This window comes from Chamaea fasciata, unplaced genomic scaffold (genome assembly GCF_029207755.1).
Source record: "Chamaea fasciata isolate MVZ Bird 193981 ecotype frontalis unplaced genomic scaffold, bChaFas1.0.hap1 SCAF_2, whole genome shotgun sequence".
Taxonomy (NCBI): domain Eukaryota; kingdom Metazoa; phylum Chordata; class Aves; order Passeriformes; family Sylviidae; genus Chamaea; species Chamaea fasciata.
In genome coordinates, this window is record NW_027094087.1 from 26,269,979 (window position 1) to 26,293,508 (window position 23,530).

Here is a 23,530-nt window from a genome sequence, read left to right on the forward strand (position 1 = left end):
CCACTGGGACCAGAAGAGAAGATTGCTCCTGGCCTGCAATGCAGAGCACTGTCAGGGAGTTTCAGCCATGCCCAGCAGTTTTCTTTAAGTTTTCCCCTTGCTGTCAGACTCCAAGGGTTGGATGGGATGGATTGATGGGGCTTTACCTCAGGTCCAAGTGACCTCAGGATCTGCAGTTTCTTATTCCACTCTTCTGTGCTCAGGTAAGCACTTGCCAAGCTGGGTCATTGACTCTCTTTTGGGATCTCCCATTACTAGTTCACCTCTGGGGCCTGGCAGCTTGCTGAGGAGGTGGCCCAAAACTTTTAGGAACTCCTAAATCCACATAGGATGTACACTCCTCTGAGGACAGTTCTGTTATTCTTCACTCATTATTGCTGCTGGCTGCTACTGAAGAGAACAGGTTCCCAGTGCTGTGGATTCACCTGCCCCAAACTGCATGATTTGTATCCCATAAAGCAGATGCCAATGGATCAATGAGCCAGAGAACTAGCAGAGATAATGAATCCCAGCCATCCCTTACTACCCCTATTAATTCAGTCAAGGGGCCATTTTTCACCTTCCCTGTTCTTCTGGAGATGTCCATTAGGGTTAGTCTTCAATATGCAAACCCACCTTTGAAATGTCCTTTCTGGGCAGACAGGGTAACATCTTGCTTGCAAATAAGTAAACTTGTTCAGATGGTGTAAAAATGGCTTTTCCAGCCAAACCATTAGCACCTAAGTGTGTCCAAGTTGTGATGGCAGCCAGGTGCTGCTGTTAAACCTTTAAACAACAGGAGTTATGAGCTCTTCGCTGCACAAACGTTCTGGTGACAATGAGAATCAGGGTTTGCAAACATCTCTTTCACTGAAACAAGCACAATAAACTGATAGAAGACACTGGGTCTGTTCTGTGGGACAAGCACCCACCCCCAAGGCAGGACACTCACATACCAATATTTGTCTGCTCCCGTGCAGCACTGCTTTATAGTGTCATGCTAGAAACCAAACATACAAACAAGACTCAATTGTGAATGATCCTGCTGATGAAGTAGCTCGACAGACACATTTGAAACTTGATCTTCAGTCCTTTCTTCAAGCAGAAGGCCACTGACCATACAGTATCCATGTGCCAAGCCAGGGCTGCAGCTTGGGCAGCAGCTCAGGTTTGTGGCAATCATGAAGACCCTCTCACCCAAAGCATTCCTCAGTCATATCCAGAATCTGCTTTCCTGAAGGTACCAGGTATATGGGAGATTTTGGTGAAAAAAAAAAATCATCCCTACTGCTTTGTGACATGCCATACAGTTGGTCCCAGCAGAGGCATTGAGTACATCACTCCGGTGCTTCATTAAAACATCAACAATTAAATAATTTTTTTCTTATCAACTACTTACAAATTGCTTTTGCATTCTGAAAAATAACAATGCAACAAGAGCAAATCATCATGCCGAGCTTTTCCTCTGTTTGCCATTCATGTCAGTTCTCAGTGAGTTACAGAACCTTCCCAATGGACTGAGATTAAGCCCATCACATTTGCCCACAGCTTCCTTAGTGGATGGATGTGAAAAACACTGTAAAAGCACTGCACTGCTGTGCAGGCAGCAAATGATCTGCAGGTACTAGGCTGAGATGTGGCAGGACCACAGTGACTGACACAGTGCAGAACTGGTTCTAGTCCAGGAGCAGTCGATCCTGAGCATTTCTGCAGGACCTGGCTCAGGATACTCCTGCCATTACTGGCTACCTGGATACAAAGCCAGATCCTGCTCAAAAAAACAGTTCCACTCAGAAGCATCAGTATTTGAGGACACTGAACTGTTTTTGACACCTTCCACAGCACAAGGTTAGGGATTTAAGAACCTTCCTTGCTACCCCCCTCAAGAATAGGAGAGGAATAAACTATGGTAGATGGGAGGAATGAAGGAGAAGAGGCTCTGGTCCCTACATCTTCCCTCGAGCAAGGACTTCTCGTAACAACTCGGTGAAAGTGTTGAACACGCAGTAACATTCTGAGTTTTGCTGCTCTTGTGCTAACCACACTGTAATGGCAAGCAGTCCTGCCACATCTGGATGAGGAATCTGGTTTTCAAGGGAAGCACAGCTGAGAAAGGCTTCAAACAGGATCTGATGGAGAGATTAAAAACAGATGCTGTGCTGGCAGACAGGCTGCTGTGGATCATCTGATACAATCCCCTTCCCCTCGTTTCTGTACATAATGTCCTTCCAAGCAAAGCCACCTCCTCCATAGCTATGTCTAAATTGCATTAGGAATCTTGGCATTTTTTCATTTATACATATTGAGAGTGGTTTTGCTGTTTAAAACATTTCAGGGGGATTGTTGAATCAAGTAGTAGACTGCTTGTCAGAAATCCACCTGGTGCTCCAAGAGGCAGAGGCCGTGCTGCAGGGGGCTCAGGGCTGCAGCATTTTAATCCCTGCAGTCCTTAACCTTTACACAGCACTCTCCCCGCTTCTCCTGGAGGAGGGAGCTGTATCGGCTCTGGAACCAGAGAGGAGTACCCTCCCCACCACCTCACACACTGCTTTAATTTTAAGCATATGAGCAAAGGCAGCTCTGTATTGCTTTACTGAGTCAAGAAACATCTTCCTCTCATTTCACTTTGGAAGGAAACAGCACCTACGGCAGGCTTGCTTACCTCTACCTGCTCCAGCATGTCCAGTATGGCTCAGGGCTGCTTTAGGTCACCCACATCCTCACCTTGGCCTAGTGCAGAGACTGGACACTGCACATTGCTGGTCTCTGAACTCAGTGGTTCATCCCTCTAATTTGGGGATTATTGCTTTCCTGGGGAGGCTGAAGATAATCCAGTGGGCCAGTTGCCGTAGGAGTACTGGCTATATATTGGTGTTAGTCCTCCCTGGCACTGCAAGGACACAAATTGAATTGTTCCAGGTAGTTTTCTTCTTGCCCTCTTCCCCAAATACAGCTGAAACAATTCCCTTACTCTCCCAAGACTGCACTTGCTAACAGAAGTCACTGGGATCAGTTCCTATTTAGCCAGGATCAACATAGTCAGGAATTCCTGTATTACACTTAGAGGTGCAAACAAGTTTCAGACCAGGACTAGCTGGTTGCTTGGTCACAAATGTAACAGGAGATTTATCCCAGAGGGGCCAAGGAAAGGGGATAACTCCTTTTGCTCTTGTTTTTCAGTTTCACAGGGGAGAAGGGCTGGTATCAGCTTGCTGAATAGCAGAACCATCTAAATTAATTTCACATGGAGTGTCTGTTCTCAGCAGCAGGATGCTAATCCTGTGCAGCACTGCAGCCACAGGGGTGCCCAGGGACAGGCTGGGGAGAAGACCTTGTTCACTGCAAAGCTGAGGCAACAGAGGCCTCTGCAGTAGGAAAAACAGGGAACCACTGGGGAAGAGATGTCCACGAAACTCAGCCGCTCTGGTTTCATCCTCAGATTTTGTGAGCAGGAGAGCACAGGAAAAAAAACAAACAAAAAAACCAAAAAAAAACAAACCAAACCAAACCAAACCAAAACAAAACAAACCACAGGAAAAAGTTCAGCTTCAAGTGTACATAGCAAACAAGGCACAAGGACAAACTGCCCAGAGAATCTGTGGATGCCTCATCCCTGGCAGTGTACAAGACCAGGCTGGATGGGGCTTTGAGCAACCTGATCTAGTGAAAGGTGTCCCTGCCCATGGCAGGGGAGATGGAACTGGGTGACCTTTAAGGTTCCTTCCAACCCAAACCGTTCTGTGACTCTATCAATTCACCCTGGCTCAAAGGCCTGTAGACATTCTGACTTCACCCACAACTTCTTGCTACTTCCCAACAGCATGCAGTTGGGAAATCAGCACAACACACAACAAGAGCAGCAGCCACCAGGAAATTCATCTGTCACTGCCTAGGCAATTGCTCCAAACTCAGCCTGGGCAAACGAGAACAGGGAAGCCCAGACACTGTGAGACACCTGTCCATGGTCAGATTTAAGACATCTGATGGCAGTGCCCCTGAGAGAACACAGGGCACCACAGCTCAGTTTTACTGACAGCAATGCTACCACTGCAATGCCCTGGGCCATGCTAAGGTGAAAAATGACCCTCATAATTTCACTAAGACACTTCTCTAAGGAGACTCCCCTTTTTGAGCCTGCAGATGGTGTGAGATGTCTTAAAGCAAGACAACAAACTCTTTATCAGAACTTTTAATTCTGCAGTGGGGAGGGATGATAAAATGCAGTTATGACATGCACAGACTGCCTCCCTGGCCACCTTCCAGAGGAAAGCATTGTGTCCACCCTTAACTAGGGCAGGCCAGTGTTTATCACTGCCTAAACCAAATGAAGCTCAGCTGGTTTAATGCAGTTTTTTGCATCTTAGAATTAAACAAGAAAACATCTTAATAGCAGTGAGTATCCTGAGCATTTCAATGATTTGGGGTTTTTTTCACTGTCACATTACATTTTCACGTTTTTTCACTGTCACATTACATTTTCATGTCTCCATTAAAAACATAAAACTGGTAAATTGTCACAATTCCAGACTCGCTGGAAAATGCAGGATCTGTGCAGAACAATGCAGGTCTCTCTTGCCACTGAGATTTGCAAGACTTGGGAAAAAAAAAAAATTAAAGCAAAGTCTTTCAAGGGAAAAATATACACAATAAGATGAACAGTGCCAAAATCTCCTTTCTGCTTTGCAAGTGCTCTGGAGGCACATTCACACTTCACTGAGCCAAATAATTTTTGAAAATGACTGCACGTTTGGAAAACGTGCAGACTGAGTCCGAACAAGAACTGTTTAGGTTTTATGACTCTGAGTCATCCGCGAGCTAAAGGGACAGAAACCATCTAAAAACTGTCAAGCTGCGGGTTTGGTTTCCACAATGAGCTCGGAGTCACCTTTAATCTGCCCATGAAGTGCAAGAGCCCCGCTGGAAATGCCGCGGGTGTGAAAAACAGCAGATGGTTAACGGGGGTGGGAAGCTGCTCCGTTCGTTAGAGAAGCATGGAAAATTCAGTGCTGGCTATAAAAGTCACTAGACAAGGGCAGCTGTGAACAGCCAGGTGAAAAGAGGCGGGAGGGACACGTGGGAGCTGCTCTGTACAAATTGCTGCTGTTTCCTTCTCCAAAGGCATCAGAAAAGTGCTGAATCAGTCCCGTGTGAACGCAGCATAAGGCGCACCGCTCTCACCCATTAGCACTAAGGAAGTTTTCCATTGCGCTGGAGTTTCCAGGTTTTAGCAGCACCTTGGGTGAGATTACGGGATCGCTTCAGGACCCTGAGGGACACTAAGAAAGCAAACCCACTTGCTTTTTGTATGTTGTATATACACCACTGTCACAGTCCAGGCAAGGGGTTACTGTGATCTGTGACTGACATAGCAACAGACATCCCAATGTGCTGAGGATAAACACCACACTAAGCCAGGAGGAAAAAGTAGGGAGGAAAGGGAACTCAGTTCATTCTGTTATTAATGCATGTCATAAAGTTGGCTTTTGGCAAATATTGAAATGAATGCTATATGTATAATGGGATCAGGTTTTTTTCCCCCTCTCTCTCTGATTTCTTTTTCACAGGGTTTAGAAATAGTGGTGTGATGAATATGTATATTTTTGGGGTTGTAGCACAGTGTTAAAAGTAAAGGCCAGAGTAGAAGGTAGAGGGGATCCTCCCACTCTACTGAATTAACCAGATGAAGATAGCAGTGAACCAAAGCTACGAGAAGGAATTTATTGATCTCCTGGTATCAGAAGAATGGGACACGGGACAACCAAAAGAACTTTATTTACAAGTAGTAATAAAATGTGAATTTGGTGAAATGGGACAGGATGGGGGCGTGAAAACCAAAAGAACATCTGAACTCAAAGGGATGTTTGAATACTGCATTAGGGTCTGTTGAATATGTAACATACTGATCCTTAAACACAAGGCATCTACCTGAAGGGGCAAGGTGCTCTCTGGTTAAATGCCAGGCACCCTCAGCCGAGAACCTTTTGCTTTTTTTTCTGTCTCCTAATTGTCTTTTTATTTTATTGAGCTTCTAAATTTTTTTCTAAGAAAGTGAAGCTCGTTTTTCACAATTCAACGAAATTTAGGAATTTCTGCAAGTCTGCCTGAAGGTCCCTCAATGAGCCTGCAGTTTTTCTGGCTAAAGCTCTCTCAGCATCTCCTCACTGGGCTTGTATTCCACACGTTCCCCAGCTCCGTTGTCCTTCCCTGCACACTCTCCAGCCCCTGCAGGGCTTTCTGGTTCCCAGCAGCAAGCAGTGTTCTCTCTGCAAAGCAGAGCTTTGAGTTCCTGACAGCTCTGACCTGAGAAAGGAACAAAGAAACGCTTTTGCTCATGCTGCTGCAGACGTGGACAACCTAAACTGTAGCAGAATCTGATCCAGTGCTGGGAAAGGCAGCAGAGTTGGGGCAGTAGCAACTTTGCTTGTTGGGGAAAGAGAACGGATCGGGCTGGGGCACCGGGCACAGCGACAGCGCAGGGACAGAGAGAGGTGAGTGCTGCCACCTGCTGGAGGGACTGCGGCACTAGGCTGGACAAGGGCCGGGCAACAGCCCCGGAGCGGGCAATGCACGGCAATGGACTGGGAGGGACTGGGAGCACTGGAAGGGACTGGGGGGAACTCGGAATGAACTGGGAGCACTGGGAGGGGCTCGGAGTTACTGGGAGGGAACCGGGAGTTACTGGGAGGGAACCAGGAGTTACTGGGTGTTACTGGGAGGGAACTGGGACTTACTGGGATTTACTGAGAATTACTGGAGGGGAACCGGGACTTACTGGGAGGGAACTGGGACTTAGCGGGAATTACTGGGAGTTACTGGGAGGGAACTGGGACTTACTAGGAAGGGACTGGGAGTGATTGGGAGGGAACTGGGAGTTAATGTCCTTCGAGACACCAGAGATGGTGAAAGAACCCTCCAAAGGCCGCATGTAGCAAAAGGGGGAAAAACACCGCAGACAAATCCAGAAAAGTTGAAAAAGGCACAAAGCACTTGTGGCTCCCACCTCCTGCCCCGCAGCCCGCGGAGCTCCGCGGACAGTGGCCGCCTGTGCGGGGCCGGGCCCGGCAGAGCCCCGGGGCTGTTGAAAAGGCCGCGCAAAGCCCGGGAGGGAACGGCTTTGGAAGTGTCAGCTGTGGAGAAGAGCTGGGAGCAGGAAATGTGCTCCGGCTCCTGCCGTCTGTAGAGCTGGCGCGTTCCCTTTGGAGCTGCGGAGCGAGCGGTGCCCGGGGCTCGGGGCTTTCTGCAGGATCCAAGTCACCCGCGCGGAGCCACCACGGCCACCGCCTGCCCGCCCGGCACCGCGCCTTGCCGGGGAGCGGAGCCGCCAGCCCGCATCGCCGCCTGCGGAGACTGTGTCCCGCCGGAACCATTGGACACCGGCGCAGGCACACTGATCCCGGCTCCTGCCTTTTTGTTGGCTTCCCCGTGCTGCCGGCGTCTGCGCATGGCTTGGATTGAAAGCAGTTTCCAAGTGGCTAGAACATTTTTTTACTGGGGTTTTCGAGATGAAAAACGGAATTGCGAGGTGGCTTTTCCATCGTTCGTGGGTAGAGGGAACAGAAAGGGACCTGCAGACACGGGAGGTAGTGACCGAGAGGTCTCTGGAGCCCGCGGGGGGCGGGGGGGGAGGGCGGTTGCGGCAGCAGCTGCGGTCCCTTCAGCAGACTGTAATTTTTGGAACGAATTTCTAATAAAAGACCGTGTACGTAACGATTTTGTGGCTGCCATCTCCTCCCCTCTGGCCGCTGCCCACAAAAACTGCCCCGACTCGTCCCACCTTTCGCTAGAAGAAGCATTTTGTCCATCTACTCTCACGTTGTTTTCTACGCCATAGCAATAAAGTTCGCCATTTCCTTTTCTCCTGTTTTATCCGCTCTTTGCGCAATACCGGTGCCCACACACGTCTTGCAGCTTTTTCGTCAGCTGAACTTCGTGGCTGTAGGATTCCCCGTCTTTTCCCCCAGTCTTCGCCCCGCGGCCGCGCCTCCTGACGGCGTGCGGACTTTGGCGCCTAAACGCCCCGGGCGCGGATCTTCCGCGGCGCGCTGCGTATTATTCATACTGCCCGGCGCGTAGTTTAATATCGCGCAGCGCGTATTATTCATATTCCGCGGTGCGGCGCGTATCTTCCGCGGCGCCAAACTTCCGCTGTCACGCCCCCGCCCCCCCAGTCTCAGTGGCCGCAGTGCATTTTGCGCTCCGTGCTCGCTGCCCCCCGGGCGCCGCCTTCCAGCTGGCTCCGGGGCTTTCTGCGCCTTCCGCGCCTTCCGCGCCTTCCGCGGCCGCTCCGCGCTCGCCTCCCGCTCCACCGCCGCTTCTTGGCTTGGTGCATTTGGGGCCGGCCCGCGGCCGCCTGGAGGCGCAGCCTTTCGCTGCTTTGTGGATTCGCTGCCTGAATTTCCTTTAGCTGCGAGCTGTGCGTTCGCCACTTGGTGGATTCCGTCTCTCCACTCCCGTTCCGCCTTGTCCCGCCTTGACCCGCCTCCTTTTCCGCGGCAGCTTCGGCCGCCGCCGCCTCCCGGCGTCGCCTCGATTCATCAGATATTGGAAAAGTTCGCCGAGACTCCATTTTCTTCATGTGGGAAAAGCCAATTCTTTATTCACATCACTTCTTTGATGCAGTTTTCACAGACCTCGTGTGCAACACCTATTGGCTGATAGTTTTCTTACTACTTCATTTTTTTGCTCAGAAGGTGATTTGTGTGTACGTGCCAAGATTCAGGTTTTAACATTTTTCCTTGATGGGTTCTCCTGGAACAGATCTTACTGTTTACACAGATGCACTTCTTTTTCAACCCAATAATAGGTGGTTGTGTTAAGGAACCTTTCATACCAAGATTGGTTTTGCATGGGAACTTGCAAATTGCTTACCTACACTTGGAAGAGGTGACAGGCTAGCTATTCATTTAATAGAGCAGGCCTGATTTGATGAGGCCTTTCTTTTATAATTCTTCTACCTGTCGCAACACAATATGACCTGGCAGTGGGGGCAGAAGGATCACTGGGCAGTGCCAGAGTCTGTGTGCAGGACACATCATGAAGTCTCGCTTGTCACTGCAAAAGCTGCAGACATGGAACAGGGATTGGAACACAGCCTTTGCTCTTGTTCTATCATCTGGCACCTCCCTGTGGAGAGGAATGCACGGATGCAGTGTTACACGAGTGGCAGAGCTCCTAGCAATAGCACAGGCATTGCAGCTGAAGCAGCAGAAGATCAGGGCACAGAAGTGCTTACAACTATGTCATTCCCAGTTACTCCCAGTAACTCCCAGTTACTCCCAGTAACTCCCAGTTCCCTCCCAGTAATTCCCAGTTCCCTCCCAGTAGCTCCAAGTTCCCTCCCATTTCCAACTCCCAATAACTCCAAGTAACTCCAAGTTCATTTCCAGTAACTCCCAGTTCCCTCCCATTTCCCTCCCCATTCACTTCCAGGAACATCCATTTCCCTCCCAGTTCTCTCCCAGTAACTCCCAGTTCATTCCCAGGAACTCCCAGATGTGAGAGGTTCAGCTGGTGCATGAGAGGGGGCTGTCACCATTGTGAGAGATTGCTTGCTAGTGGGAGATCAAAGATACAGCAGGAGAGGGCTGTGTAGGACACCAGGTTCACATGGCCCCATCTCTGCTGGTTTTGGTTATGAATTCACTACCTGTGACATGGAAGTCAATGCTGGAGGAATAGAAAAAGCTTCAACTTGCTGGCAGCAAGAACCCTTCAGAACCCTGATGGGCAGCCTAGCCTGACCTCCATTCACTGCCCTTGTATGCACAAAATGGCCTCTGCTGAAATGCAGGGAAGGAGATGGGGCACAGGGAGAGAGCACCAGCACTGTCCTTGCTGTGTCTTCTTCTGGAGAACAAACTTGCCATGGAGGCTGACACGGGCCTCTGCTGGGTGTGAGGTGCATGGGATGAGTGGTGGTGATCAGTTCCCCCAGCAGGATGGAGCAGGCCCCTGTTGTGCTGGAAGGCTGTAGGAGAGAGGCAGGTTTCCATGTGACCTTGGTGCCAGTGGGATGCGGGGTGGGAGCAAGGGCACTGCTTCTGTCCATGAATCAGCATTGGGAATTTCTGTCTTTTCCCTTCAATTCAATCCCACTGTGGCTTTTTCCAGCAGTGGTATATATATGGGAGATGCTCAGGAGTAACAAGCCTGCCTCTGTCCCAGGTTCTGGCAAGAAAGAGAACCAAGTTATTCCACTGGTGAAAATTGCACTGTAATCCATGTGTTTGAACAAACTCCGAAAAACTGGAGTGATGTCAAATCAGATTTGGGCCATCATCGAATATGTGAAGCTGCAGCTGTAACTGTGTGATGGGAATATCCCTGTCCTGAGTCAAGCTGGGAGCTGAGCAGTGATCTGGAAACAGGGCTGGCTGTGCTGGGAGGGGTGGGGAGCCCTGACCCATCTTCACTGTGCGGGGTGGGACCATGTGTGTGGAAGTGAAATGAGCTTCGTCCAGCATCCTCAGTGCATGTGGTGGCTCAGGGAACACAGGAAGGCTCAGGCTCATCAAAGAAAGGTCCTGTGTTCTTGAGTCCTCTTCTCTCTGAGTGGGTCCAGGAGTCTCTGGCTGAAAAGAGATGGACTTGTCCAGGAGGAAGGCACAGGAATGGAAGACAGATATGCAGAGATTCAGTTTCCTTTGTCTCCTTGAACAGAGCTGTTTGTGTTTTGTTGAGTCACACACAAAATGTCCCCTAGCTGCACTGGTTTTGCTGAACAAATTCTGAAAACCTAGACAAGAGAAAATACAATATCACACCAATGGAAAAAAGACCTGTGCTCTGTGTGCATATCTCTTTCCTCTTCCATCCCTAAACTGTGGGAGTATAATCTGCAAATCATTGAATGGAAGGGACTTTTAAGGATAGCCCAGTTTCAAGCCCCCTAGGTCATGGGCAGGGACACCTTCCACTAGACCAGGTTGTTCACATCCCCATCCAGACAGGCCCTGAACATTTCAGGGATGGCACATGGCTCCTATGGGCAACTAGTTCCAGTGCCTTACCTACCTCACAGTAATGTATTCCTTCCAAATATTTAATCAAAACCTTCCCTCTGTCAGTTTAAAGCCATTCCCCTTTGTCCTATCACTACATTCTTGTGCAAGAAGTCCCTCTGAACATGGCTATTTTCCCTGCTGTAGTATTGACACTTGTAGGGCTTTGACTCCATTCCACAGGATACAGTCAGTAACACAAGTAGATGTGCAGAAGTGTCTCAGGCAGCTGTGAGAAAGCAGTTGTCAGCAGAGACTTGTGGTGATATCAGGGAACTGGAGCAGTGCAGTGCTGCAAATATCCTCCCTTCCCATTCTTGTTGTCCTGGTCCTCTGGAGCTTCACAGTGCAGATGTGTATCTCATATAGAACTAACTCCTTCTCTGATGCCATTTGAGTTAATGTTCCTTGGTGTCCTGGGGTGGTAACAGGACCACTGTGCTCTTCCCAGCCTCTTTGGGGCTGAGATGCTTCTTCCCTCTTCCAGTGGCCTGGACAGCAGCAAGAGATAAAAAGGAGTGTGAGTGCAAGTAGCTGTGTGGCTTCAATACCTGCAACTATTTGAGGGGACATTTCTCCCCAAACCACTGCTGTTAAAGAGGAACATGAGCACCAGCTTAACAATAACCAGAGCATTAGGGAAAGGCTTCTGAGGCACAGAAGAAACTGTCTGAAAACAAAGTTTAGAAGAAGCAAGAAGAGTTGAAGAGAGAGGAGAGAGAAGTGGGAAGGAAGTGGCCATAGAGCTCAGGCTGCTCTGCAGCTTGGCCACCTGTGTCTGTAAGGAGCTCCCTGGCAGCTGAGTGCCATGGGTGACCTTGCTCAAGGCACTGAGGGGTGCAGCAGGCCCAGAACCACAGCTCTGCAGTGTGACAGTGTCACCCTGTGCTTTCACCTGTGCTTCACAGGCTGCTGGGAGGGGTGTGCATACACACGAACCCCACATCTCCAGTGGGAAGTGTGTGGCACCCGGGGAACCCCTGCTTCCACAAAGGGGATGTGTTCTTGCAGCTGCAGTTCCTGGGGGGCTGGTGGGAGGCTGGAGGTTGTCCAAATCTTGTGAATGTGTTTTTATGTGGGCTTAGAGCTTGTGAACATTAGTTCCACAAAGATTTAATTTCCACAAAGTTTAGAAATGTAGGGTCTGACCCTGCCTGCAGCCTGTTGTGCACAAAATGACAGAATGAGAGCATCTCTTCTACACTGAGCTTAGGTTTTTCCTCACTTGTAAGCAGTTCTGTGCCCTGATCTGCTGCTGCTTCAGCCTGTGCTATTGCTAGGAGCTCTGCCACTCCTGTGACACTGCATCCATGCATTCCTCTCCACAGGGAGGAACCCTGTGATGGAACAAGAGCAAAGGCTGTGTTCCTATCTCTGTTACACGTCTGTCTGCAGCTTTTGCAGTCACAAGCAAGTAAGACTTCATGATGTGTCCTGCACACAGACTCTGGCACTGCCCAGTGATCCTTCTGCCCCATAGTGCCAGGTCATATTGAACCCCTTTGCTCAAAGCCCCAGCCTCCCTTCCAATGGAATTCAAACAAAACAGTGTTGGCAAATCCTCTGTTGTGCTCTCAGTTTCTGAGCTCAGGATGTACATGGGCACTGCCCAGACTGAGTCACAGATCTGCTTTCCTGTCATTTTTGGTTCCCTTTTGCAGGCTGTGCTCAGTGGGTTTAGCCCTTTGCCAGCAAATGCCAAATAGACCTGCCTGTGTATGTATTTTCACACACATGGAGCCTCAGCAGGAAAGAGCAGGCACCAGAGATGGAAGGCCATGGATGACCTGTGAAAGTGCCTGAGGCTGTGCAAAGGGACACTGAGTTGCAGGGATGCTCCCCTTCATCTGTTTTCATTTGCCTCAATGAATTTGTGTTGCAATGAGCATCTTGTGAAATGTCCTGGCAGGGAAATGATGAAAATTCCCCAATCTCCATGTGCTATGGGGTGTACCCAGGATATGGCTATTTCAGCACATCACATTAGAGCCACCAGTGTGGGAGGTGCCCTGTGCAGGAGGAAGGCTGTGTTGCTGTGTTTGTGACCACACTAGTAACTGGCACCCTTGGAGAAGAGTGATCCTCTTGTAGAGATGATGAATGAGCAAGGGAGAGTCAGTCCTGGAACTGCAGGTAACCCCCAAACCTTCCTTCCTTTCTGTCCTCCTGTCCAAGGAGTTGGGGGAAAGACAGGGCTGCCATGGATCCTGGGCATGGTGTGGTGGCCTCCTACCACGACATGGGGCTTAGGACAAGAGCAAAGCAACAGGAGCAAAGCAACAGATGAGGGAAGTGGGCAGTGGCCAGGCTGGCAGAATGACCTTTATCCTAGAGCCAGGGGGAATGGAAGTGCAGGCAGACCGTGCCCTGCTATTGCCTTCAGTGGTTTGTCTGTAAACAGTGGGTTTGAAGGCTGCTATCTTTCTGTCATTCCCCTGATACACTGTGATTCCTCTGCATCCCACTGAGCACAAGTCCCTGCTCCCATCTCTGGTGTCTCAAAGGACAACTCAGCCTGGGCTCTCCCAAGAGCCTTTTCCCCTGTGGAAACAATCCCTTCTATGTGTCTAGCTGTGCGCAGCCTGAGCTGGGCAGTCACTCCTTTGGAGAACTGTGCCATTGCAGAAAGGGGCTCATGGTACAGAGGCAAAATACAGGGAGTGAGAGAAAGAAGCTTTAAAGAGGGAGGAAGAGGAGGGAGATCCAGAAAGAGCATTCAATGACGGACGGGGAATGGAAGGCAACAAGGAAGATGTGTGGAGGGGAAAGGAGGTCCGATAGGACAAAGAGGGAGTGAGGTTTGGGCAGAAGCAGGTAGGTCTTGTGATAAAGAGGGAAATAAGAAAGCAGCTTCAGGGAAGCTCCTGTGTTACTGTACTCTGTGGATCTGAGCCACTGCTAGTGACAGGCAGCAGGACCTGCTTCCAGTACCTGTGGGGCTCCTCAGTTCTTGGAACAAGGGACCAGCAGGGTGTTGGGGTACAGAGCCCCGTGGGTTATCCTGCCCCCAGCTCTGGGCTGGGACATGCTCATTCTTGCTTTGTGTTTTTCAGCCCCAGCAGAAGAGAGAAGCTGCCCCTGGCTGAACATCTGGCTCTTCCTGAGTTTTGCCCTTGCATTCAAAGCTGTGTTTGTGACCATCTGCCTTGGTGAGTTCCAGGGTGTCTTAATTCCCTTGAGATGAAGGTCTCATGTGACTGCCTTTGGTCAGGTGGAAATCCCATATCCTGGTCCCTCTGCCAGCAGGCAAATGCCCTTCACCAAAACAGGCCTCTCCTCTCTTATCAGTGTGTCCCATGACTTCTTTGTACCTTTCCTCGCCCCATCCTCAGAGGATTTCTAATCCCCATTGGTCAGCTGGGAAAGTGAGTCTCTCAGCCAGCAGACCTGAGAGAAGCTCATCCAAGGGAAGGAATGACTGGTAGTGGGAGAAGTGGTCTGCTTTCTCACTTCCTTGCTCAATCCAGATTTCATAGCTTGTTAACATAGCAAAGTCTCTGTTAGGGCTCCAGAGCAGAAGGTAGAAGATAGCACAGGTTGCTCATACGTGAGGTGGAAAGGATGACCATAGCACTTTCCTTTGCTCTTTGCTCTTCTCTCTTCTCAGTGGTTTTACTCGATGGAAGCTACAGCCAGTACAAGACCCTCTTCCAGAACTCTACAGAGTGGTACTGTGTCCCCAGCAGTTCTGCACAAAAAAGTGGGTGATGCTGAGAGCCTCATAAGCAACAGAAAGAACTTCAGCCAAATTTAGTCTGGTTTCCCCTCAACCTTTGAAGTGGGTAATAACATTGTTGGTCACAAGTGGATTGTCTTAAGGAAGGAATTGAGGGAAGGAGACACTGTATTGTACATTTTTACTTAGGATGCTATGAAAACATGCTCCAGGCCAGTGAAAGAGGGTGGGTCATTCCATATCTGCATTGGACCAACCTTTCTACTCTTCCTCTCACACAACTCCTCAAATGCAAGTCTGGTCTATTAATCTAGATGATGGTGCTTTTACATTGGCTGGTTCAATCCAGTTCCACTCCCATGATGGTCATTGTGAGGGACAGAAGAGGGAGGCTAATGTTTAGGAATAGCTGGGGAGCTGAGCTGCAGTCACACATGAAGTGATGGTAATGTGGAGTGCTGGAATGCTGGTAGCGCAAGTTCCCAAACTCAGGTCAGAGATCCCTTCTGATGCAGCTTTGTGAGAATATATCTGTAGCTTTTAATCCACCATTTGAATCTCTGAGCATAAGCCAGATCTCTTGGCTAAGCTGGCTGTGCAAGGAGCTGCCTGTGGTGGCAGCAAGACTGTCAGAGCAGTTTGCTCTGAGTCTCTCAGTGTGCATGAGCTGAGAGCTTGGACAACCCTGCTCTGATGGAAAAGTTTCTAGAAAAGCACAAGCCAACTACTTCCCATCTTGTTTCCTCACAAAGGGTAAGGCAGAATCCATGTCTCTCACCAAAGAGAGGTTGGAGAGACATGGCAGGACAGACAAAGAAAGGGAAGGGGCCCCTTCAGGCAGGGGCCTTGTGACAGGAGCCTGTCAGGCTGCTGACAGCTTTACTTGTGGAGAGCAGAAGAGAGCATTTACCTCTGTCCAGACTGAAGAGTTCAAACCCCACTCCTAACACCTGGGACCCTGCACTGAAGTCACAGTCATGAAGGACAGCACATCTTGTTCAAAAGCAGGATTTTTTTTTCCCCACAGTGGATGGCTGGATGTGCTGCCTAAAGGGGTGGAGATTCTTTCAAGCAAGCTGCTATTTCCTGTCCCCTGACACGATGTCATGGGCTGAGAGTGAGCAAAATTGCACTGGGATGGGCGCCCAGCTGGTGGTGATCAACAGCAAGGCAGAGCAGGTATGTGCTCAGGGCTGGAAGAGGGAGCCAGCAGGCAGAGCCACAGGGCTGGGCCCTGGAGGAGACTCAGAGCCCCTCCTTGTCCTGCAGGGAGGGGGAATGTCCTGTCTGCACCTCTGCAGCACCAGCCCCTCCCTCTGCCACCAGCCCCACCCCACAGGGACTCCTCCTGATGCCTCCCTGTTCTCACTCCTGCCCCTCATGGACATTGTGCTTTTTTCCAGGAATTCCTCTTCAACTTGGCAAAAGAAAAAGTTACTAACGTCTATGAAACAAAATTCTACATAGGCTTAGCTGCTTATGAAAATGGGCAGTGGCAGTGGGTGGATCAGACTCCCTATGAAAACACAGCCACGTGAGTATGCTGGTGGAGTGAGGAGAGCCCTGTAGTTCATGCCCTCAGTCCAAGTGACCAATACGTTGTGTATGGCAGGTATTTGTCAAGAGGGGGATTTCTGTCTTCAGCTGCTCTGCAAGTCAGAAAACTTAACTAATTTTCTAGTCAAAACTATGGCTCCTGATTTCTGTCACAGTGACTTTTCTTTTCTCTTCCACAACTGTTTGAGGCAACTCCACATCCTCTGTCAGGCATGCTAGTGCATTTCCAATAAAGGAACTTTCTTTTACAGGTTCTGGAAGCCTGGGGAACCCAATTTACTCTTTGCAGAAAAATGTGCTGCAATTCATGTCAAGGGAAAAAGAGAGCCTAACACTTACAGTAACTGGAATAATGTACTTTGCTTCACAAGTTGCTATCGAATTTGTGAACAGGCAGTCAAACTTCTCTGAGGAAAGACATAAAACCTGAGCTTCAAAGTATGTCAGTCCCCAGACTGTACCTCTTCATCCCTTTACAAGCTGGAGATCAGTCCTGGATGAAATAGCTCAGGCTGATGTCAAGGACCTACTGTGAACCTTTCCAGTCTCCTTCTTCACAAACACGGGTCCTAATTTTCTGTCACTTCCCTTGACTCCTGGTCCAGCCACTATCTCAATGATGTGGAAAAGACCATCACCATTTCATGAAAATTTACTTGTCCTTCATATCACTGGAGCGGAATTTGAAAGAAGAGCATTCAGTGGAGTGTCCTTGTCCCTCCTCTGAAGGGAAAATTATTTATGACTGTAGTGTTTTATTCTCCTTAGCACATTGTGTGTTGATTAGGTTTTTTTTTAATTAATAAATGTTAATTCTGCTCTTTGCATGAGGATGTCTTCTGAATGACATGTCCCAGATTCCCACAATCCAGCCTCCCAACACAGAGGTTTTACCTTTTCAGTGTGTTCAGCACATGTAGATGAGAATACTGTTGAGTGTGCTGGACTGTCTGGGAGCAGGAACAATGTAAAGTTCATCTGTAGAGCGTGTGAGGAAGGTCCTGAACACTTTGGAGAATCATTTGTGAAGACAGAAACAGATAAGGCTGTGTAGTATTCAGTGCCAGCCACAGTTTGCCCAGGATGTAGCAGAAAAAAGATGGATTTTGGAGATTCTGCTGAGATGTGGCAGGATGAGGCATGACAATGAAGGGGAGAGAAAGCAATTAAATGTAACAGGAAGGATAAAAGCCAGAGTCCCCCAAGGAGAAATTTCTCATGTGAGAGAAGGGTGGAAGACCCCTATCAGAGGCAAATCAGATACACAGAAGTCTTAAGCAATGTCCTGCTTCCTTAAAATTTCCCAGTCTCCAGTCTGTATGTTCCTCCCTTTCATCAATGATATCCATATTCTTTGAGGAGCTGGGAGTTTCCCATTTGGGACTAAAAATACAACCTGAAAAATGAGTTCTGGGTGATTTTTTTTTTTTCCCATCAGAAACCTGAGTACAAATTTTTGTCATTTCTGCCTGAAGAAGTGTATTTTCCATGTTTCTGGTTTAGCCGCTGGACCAAAAGCTGTGCTCTTGCAAAGTGTTTATCTCCTAGTTTCCAGAGTTGCTGGATACTTTCACAATGGAGAAAACTTATTTTTTGTCCAACATGACCGCAAACTCAAGCATTGCAATGGACTTCTCTTTTTGATTTCCCCCAGCTCAGTTCTGCAACTTACAGCAACAGAGTTTTGAGGAAGAAAAAGAGGCAGATAGACATACAGAGAGTGACTAATATTTTACAAGTGGTTTTAGGGGGTCGTGGAAGGTTGATGGGGCAGAGCAAAACTCACATAGGAAATTGATTTGCAAGAAAATGTAACTTGCTGGAAACAGTCTCTCTGCCCCAAATTCAGAAAACAAAGGTTTTCTTGAGATGTCATGACAAAAGAGGGATCTTGGGAGATGATGCTGCATTTGCTTACAGAATTGCTGAAGGGAGGTTCCTGATCCCCTCTTCAATATGGATTTGGCTGACAGAGGTACCTATCTCAAACAGATAAGAATCAGTCTTTACCTTTCAAGTCTCTCTTGATTCAGGAGGCAGCAGATGCCACAGCAAGAGGCAGAGGACAACTGAAGATAGACAGTTAGGTACAGTACAGCACTTTCACAAAGCTTCAAAAGGACATTCCTGCATGCTGAACCCAGGGGCTGGGTGGGAAGGACAACAAGTTTATCAGAATAGCATTCTTCATGATGACACCTGCAGTCCTTGTTTTCAGGTGGACATCTTGGCCACATCCCAGCTGCCTCTCAGAACAAGACCTGGATGCTCACCACTCCTTGGCACATTAATTTTTGCTTTGGAAAGGAACTCAGGTCTGAGGAAAGGAGCCACAGTGACATTCACTTCTGAGAATACACACACTGTAGAGTGCAGGTACCCTTGACTGCTGCCGCAAAATTCTCTCATGGTTCAAACCTGAGCTAGCTTCTGGTTTTCCTCCAGAAAGCTCATGATGCCCAGTCTTTGAGAACCTGTCTTCAGCTGGAAGAACATCATTAGAGCCATGTTGGAAGGACATCCAATGTTGATTCTTATGGTCAGACTTATTAATTACATCTGTACACTAAGCATGCTGCTGTCTTTATTTTCAGCACTGACAGCTGAGTCTTCCTTTATAGGATACACCTGACTTTCTCTAATAAATGTTGATCCTTGTCAAGCCAAGTGATGAAATAAAGTGAAATGTATGTGTTTTTCATGGCAGACACTATCTTTTATAAGGATTTAAATTTTCCTCCAAAGGCGTCTGTTCTTTTTTTAGACAAAGCAGAGAATTACACCTCTACTCCTTCTCTTTTTCTGTTTTATCCCACCTCAGATTCTTTCATGTTCCCTTACAACATTTATTTCTCCACTTCTTTATTTTCTTTGCACTCCTGCTGTGTTTCTCTCACACTGTTTCCCCCTTTACTCCTTTTTTTTTTTCTTTTAAATTTTGTTTCCTTTTACCTTTTCTTGCTAGACCACAGATGAAGAGCATACAACGTTGTTTGGGAGAAATAAAGGAGAGAAATGGCATTTGAAGGAGTTCTGGCTCGGGACACTCATCTGTTCTGTCTCTTAAAATTCAATGTTTCTGAAATTATTTCCTAAGCAGTCTTGTGTAAGGTATTAGGTCTTGTGTAAGGTATTAGTACTAACCCAGGTAGTGTTGGCCTTGCAAAGTTTTTGTTATCCAAGAGATCCACAGCCCCCACTTCAGCTGTCCAGTTCATGCTGGTTGACCATTGTTTATCTCACATTGTCTAAGACAAATCCTATGATTTTAGCCTTTATGTCTCTACCTGCTTACAAGGAAATAAAAACACTTTTTTATTTTATATGGAATCAGTTTACGTACCTGAGCAAGCTTTTTCACACCTTGCTGCTTAGTTATAAAGCATTTATCTTGACAGACTTTTGGACAATCTGCTGGTTTCCTGGAAATGCCTCAGCTGATCATGGGGTCCAGCACTTCAGCACCATCTCCTGCTCACAGCAAGTCACCTGCACTCTCTCAGTGTCACTGTGATCTACATTCATGTGATCAAGAAGAGACGCAGAGAGCCTCTGACACTGTCACTGCAGTCCGTTGTGATGCATCAATGGCCTTACAGTAAGGTAAGAATTCTGTAACATTCACTAGAAAAAGAAAACACAGCCATAAGACAGGGAATTGCTTCACTCAGGATCTCAAAATGCACCATAAAAATTGGCTTGTGCTCTAGTCTGTGTTTTAAATAAGGGAAATTCGGTGTAGTGTTTAAGAACAGGACATGGATCTGGTTGTTTAGAGTGGAGATCAAAACAGACCACTGTAAACACACTCCAGTGCTGTGTTCCTGCCATGACATTCAATCCTGCTGGGTGAGGCACCTGCTGTGTTACATCCTAATGCAGACTGAGTTGCCACAATTTTACATGCACAAGTTCATCTGCAAATTTACTCTAGCTAAGGATCAAGGAGGTAAGTTCACTGCCTGAACACTCTTTTACCTCTGACATGAGCAAAAGCAGCTGTTTCTCACTACACAGTTGCCAACTCTGAAAGCAGAGCACGAAGGCAACCTCTTTCAGAACAATTAAACACACATCAAGGTCTTTCCTGTGCTGTCCATTAAGGTTTTCCTTTAAATGATCATCCTCATTTCTCATTGCTATAGCCATAATTTCACCTGAGTTCTTCCATTTATTTCCAGGTTTATTATCTCCTAACATGTCTCAGTTTTTTAAGTGAAATTTCCCCCCCCACCCCCCCCTTCCAACTCTTGTCCTAATGATTATAATTAACAAACTTTGCACACCTGAAATCAGAGTAAATCTGGAACAGAGAACATTTTGGAGATAAGCAAACAGAGAAAGTAAAAAATGAGAAGGGGTTGCTTGGTTTCATTGGTAATAAGGGAGCCAATGTTTCCTCTTCTGTGGTTAAAATTACTCCTGTTGGGAAAGGAAGTGGTGGGACCCACACAGAAAATGGCAGATTTGGGAGGAAGCCAAGAACGAACTCTTCTATCATATGTACAATGCAGAAGCGCTTCTCAGATTCATTAGAACACCACACCATTCAGACACCATTTAAAACTACTGCAGAGCACTGGCTTTATGACAGACAATCTCATTTTCATGAGTCAAAACCTGCTTGGGAGATATATTGCTTCATGGGATCATCTGACCAGATGGGGAAAGAAACAGCCAGCTGCTGGGAAGGGTTCTCCCAGACTGGATATCCTCAGGCCTTAAAAAATGAGTCAAATTCCTCCTGACCAGATATGAAAAGGTTTCTGACTTCAGATTCATTTTTGACTCATCTTCATCTGGGAGTTCAGTCATATTTTGGTGTTCAGAAAATATTTCAGTGAAGGCTTCCTATCCAAAGACCTCTTGCAACTATGAATCACAAGTGACATAGTACAAAATACATTATGGAAGTTTAGAATTATTCTACCTGCATTCTTAACAAAATCTTGTATTAAATTGAGTTACTGATCTTTTCACAGGGTATTTCCTTTTTGTTTTTTTTTTAAGTGTAGCTACCCCAAAAATTCCAAATGCCTACTGAAGAACCAAAGCAGCCCTTTAACACCATCAGATTATTCAGCAAACTCATCTTTCTAATATTCACACAAAACCAAAAATCAAGTACTTATATAAGTGCTCTTCATCCTGAAGGGCAGGGCTGTGGTCCCAGGCTTGATTCCTACTTTTTTTTTTCCCCCGACTGTTACAAGTGTTCAAGACTGAGAAGAAATGTCAACCCACCTCTCCATGCTTGTAAGTATGCATATTTAAAATATCTCTTCATACTTACAATACATAAGACTCTCACAGCACAAAATTCAGGGTCCCTGCCTAGATACTCTGCACAGTTGATATTTGAACTGTAAATTAACCCTGGTTGCTGCTGAATGGAGTATTGCACCACAACACTCAAATACTGGCTTGAATGTAGTATTAGGGAAAAAAAGAAAAAGAGAAAGAGAAAGAAAAAGAACGATTTTCAGTGATCAGAAGTCAACTTTGGTACTGCCCAAAGGCTGTGGTTCACTATGACATCTTAAACTGGTGCATTCCACAGACCAATGGGCCTTGCACTGTGCTGAGATCACAAATGATTCAAAATAAGCACATTTTTCTGAGGACTGCCTCAAAATATTTTCCCTGAAGCTCTGGTTCTCTTGCTAAAGTGTGCTATTTGGAGACAGGTCAGAACTGACTCATGTTGATTTGTGGAATCCTGTGAGCTGGCACACGTTCGCAGTGCTGGAACTAAGAGTCAACAGAGTGAGATGATCTGGGGTAGGGATTGAATGGTTTCAGGAAATGAGGAAAGCAAAGAAGCTTCCCTGGATTAAAATAATGAATTTGTAAATGTGTTGCAAGCTTAATTTGCCTGCAGATCCATGGTCTGACTTCATCACTCAATTTCAGATGTGCCTCATCACAATGGGCTTGCCTGGCAACCTCTGGAATATGTCTGAACTTGGTCACCATCACTGGACCCAAAAATGACCTGAGGACTGATTTCCATGCTTGACCTCAGACCTTCCTCATCCCTGAAGACTTGCCTAGCAATCTGGACCCTGGATGTTGTGCCAGGTGTGACCTGCTTTCCTCACCCAGGTGTTGTGGCTGGTCCCCAGCTGTCCTGCTGGCTCTGTTACTGCAGCTAGCTCCTGGCCACTGACCCTCCTGGAGCAGACGTCTCCACTGTGCCCTGACAGTGTCTGGTGCACCACAAAGCAAATAGTGAACTGGGATTTATTTTATTTTGTCAGTTTCTTTGGGAAGGCAGATTCTTGTCGGTTTGTTTTAGTAAAGTAGCTCTTTACTATTGAGGATTATTCCACACCTCACTTCAGCTTTGGGCAGAATTTGCTGCTGATGACCACCATTACTTCTTCACTGTATTTGTCATTGCTTTGGTTCCATTTTTACTGTTTTTCATGCTGTTTGTAAAAGGCCTCATTTTTCAGAAAAGACAAACTTACTGTACTCCTTATCTTCCATGAGCTTCTCAGTATTGCTGACAATCACAACCAGCTTTAAAGGTCATGTTCCAGTAGCTTTTCATATCTTTGGTTCTTTTTCCTTCAGGAAGAATTCAACAGGCTGAACTGGTTCCTTACCGCTCCAAAGTAGTGCAGGAGGGATACAGAGCCATTCCCATCTTTGAAATGGTGCTACATTCCCCTTGTTTTAGCAGAGCTGAGAGAAGCAGGAAGACTTTTATTTGTTGGGTTCCACCAGTGTGGCCTCTGGTGGACAGTGCTGCCTGGATCTGTGCACAGGATCTGCAGTGTCTGTGCAGTGGGCTGGTTATCTTATGAGAAGGAGCCATGTAAATCAATCCAGAAGCAACTGATAGGTAATCTCAACACAATTGTTGCAGAGCCACTGACAGATTACAACTTCGCTGTTGGATTCAGAGTTGTATGAGGCCAGATGTAATGAGTGATTAATAAAATCCTTCTGACACTAAGACATGCTTGGAGGAGCAAATGCAGTATGGGAACACAACACCCACTTTTCATGGAATCATGGGATGGTTTGGGTTGAAAGGGACCTTCAGTGTCATCTAGTCCAACTCCCCTGCATTGAGCAGGAACGTCTTCATCACATCAGGTTGTTCAGAGTCCCATGCACCTTGATCTTCAATGTTGCCAGGGATGGGGCATCAACCACCTCTGGCTCTGGGCAACCTGTGCCAGTGTTTACACTTGGACCAGCCTCTCTTAAATCAGTTCTACTTGGCTGACAGCAGATACACCACGTGAATCAAGCTGCTAGAGATGTGAATTATTGGGTAGTGGCGGGCAGCTGACAAATTTATCAA

General features: G+C 47.4%; 1 protein-coding gene and 1 long non-coding RNA gene across 2 annotated transcripts; both read left to right on the forward strand.

Annotated features, from left to right (window-relative positions):
- Positions 1-13,061: 13,061 nt before the first annotated feature.
- On the forward strand, positions 13,062-17,011 carry LOC136285857 (C-type lectin domain family 4 member E-like). Its single transcript, XM_066177367.1, has 6 exons — positions 13,062-13,112; positions 14,033-14,128; positions 14,587-14,679; positions 15,683-15,834; positions 16,059-16,189; positions 16,464-17,011. The coding sequence occupies exons 1-6, from the start codon at positions 13,073-13,075 to the stop codon at positions 16,621-16,623; spliced, it is 672 nt and encodes a 223-aa protein (XP_066033464.1). The 5' UTR covers positions 13,062-13,072; the 3' UTR covers positions 16,624-17,011.
- A 2,651-nt stretch (positions 17,012-19,662) lies between these two features.
- Positions 19,663-22,279, forward strand: LOC136285858 (uncharacterized). Its single transcript, XR_010719577.1, has 3 exons — positions 19,663-19,815; positions 21,426-21,468; positions 22,126-22,279. It is a non-coding gene; the product is annotated as an uncharacterized lncRNA (long non-coding RNA).
- The last annotated feature ends 1,251 nt before the right edge of the window (positions 22,280-23,530 follow it).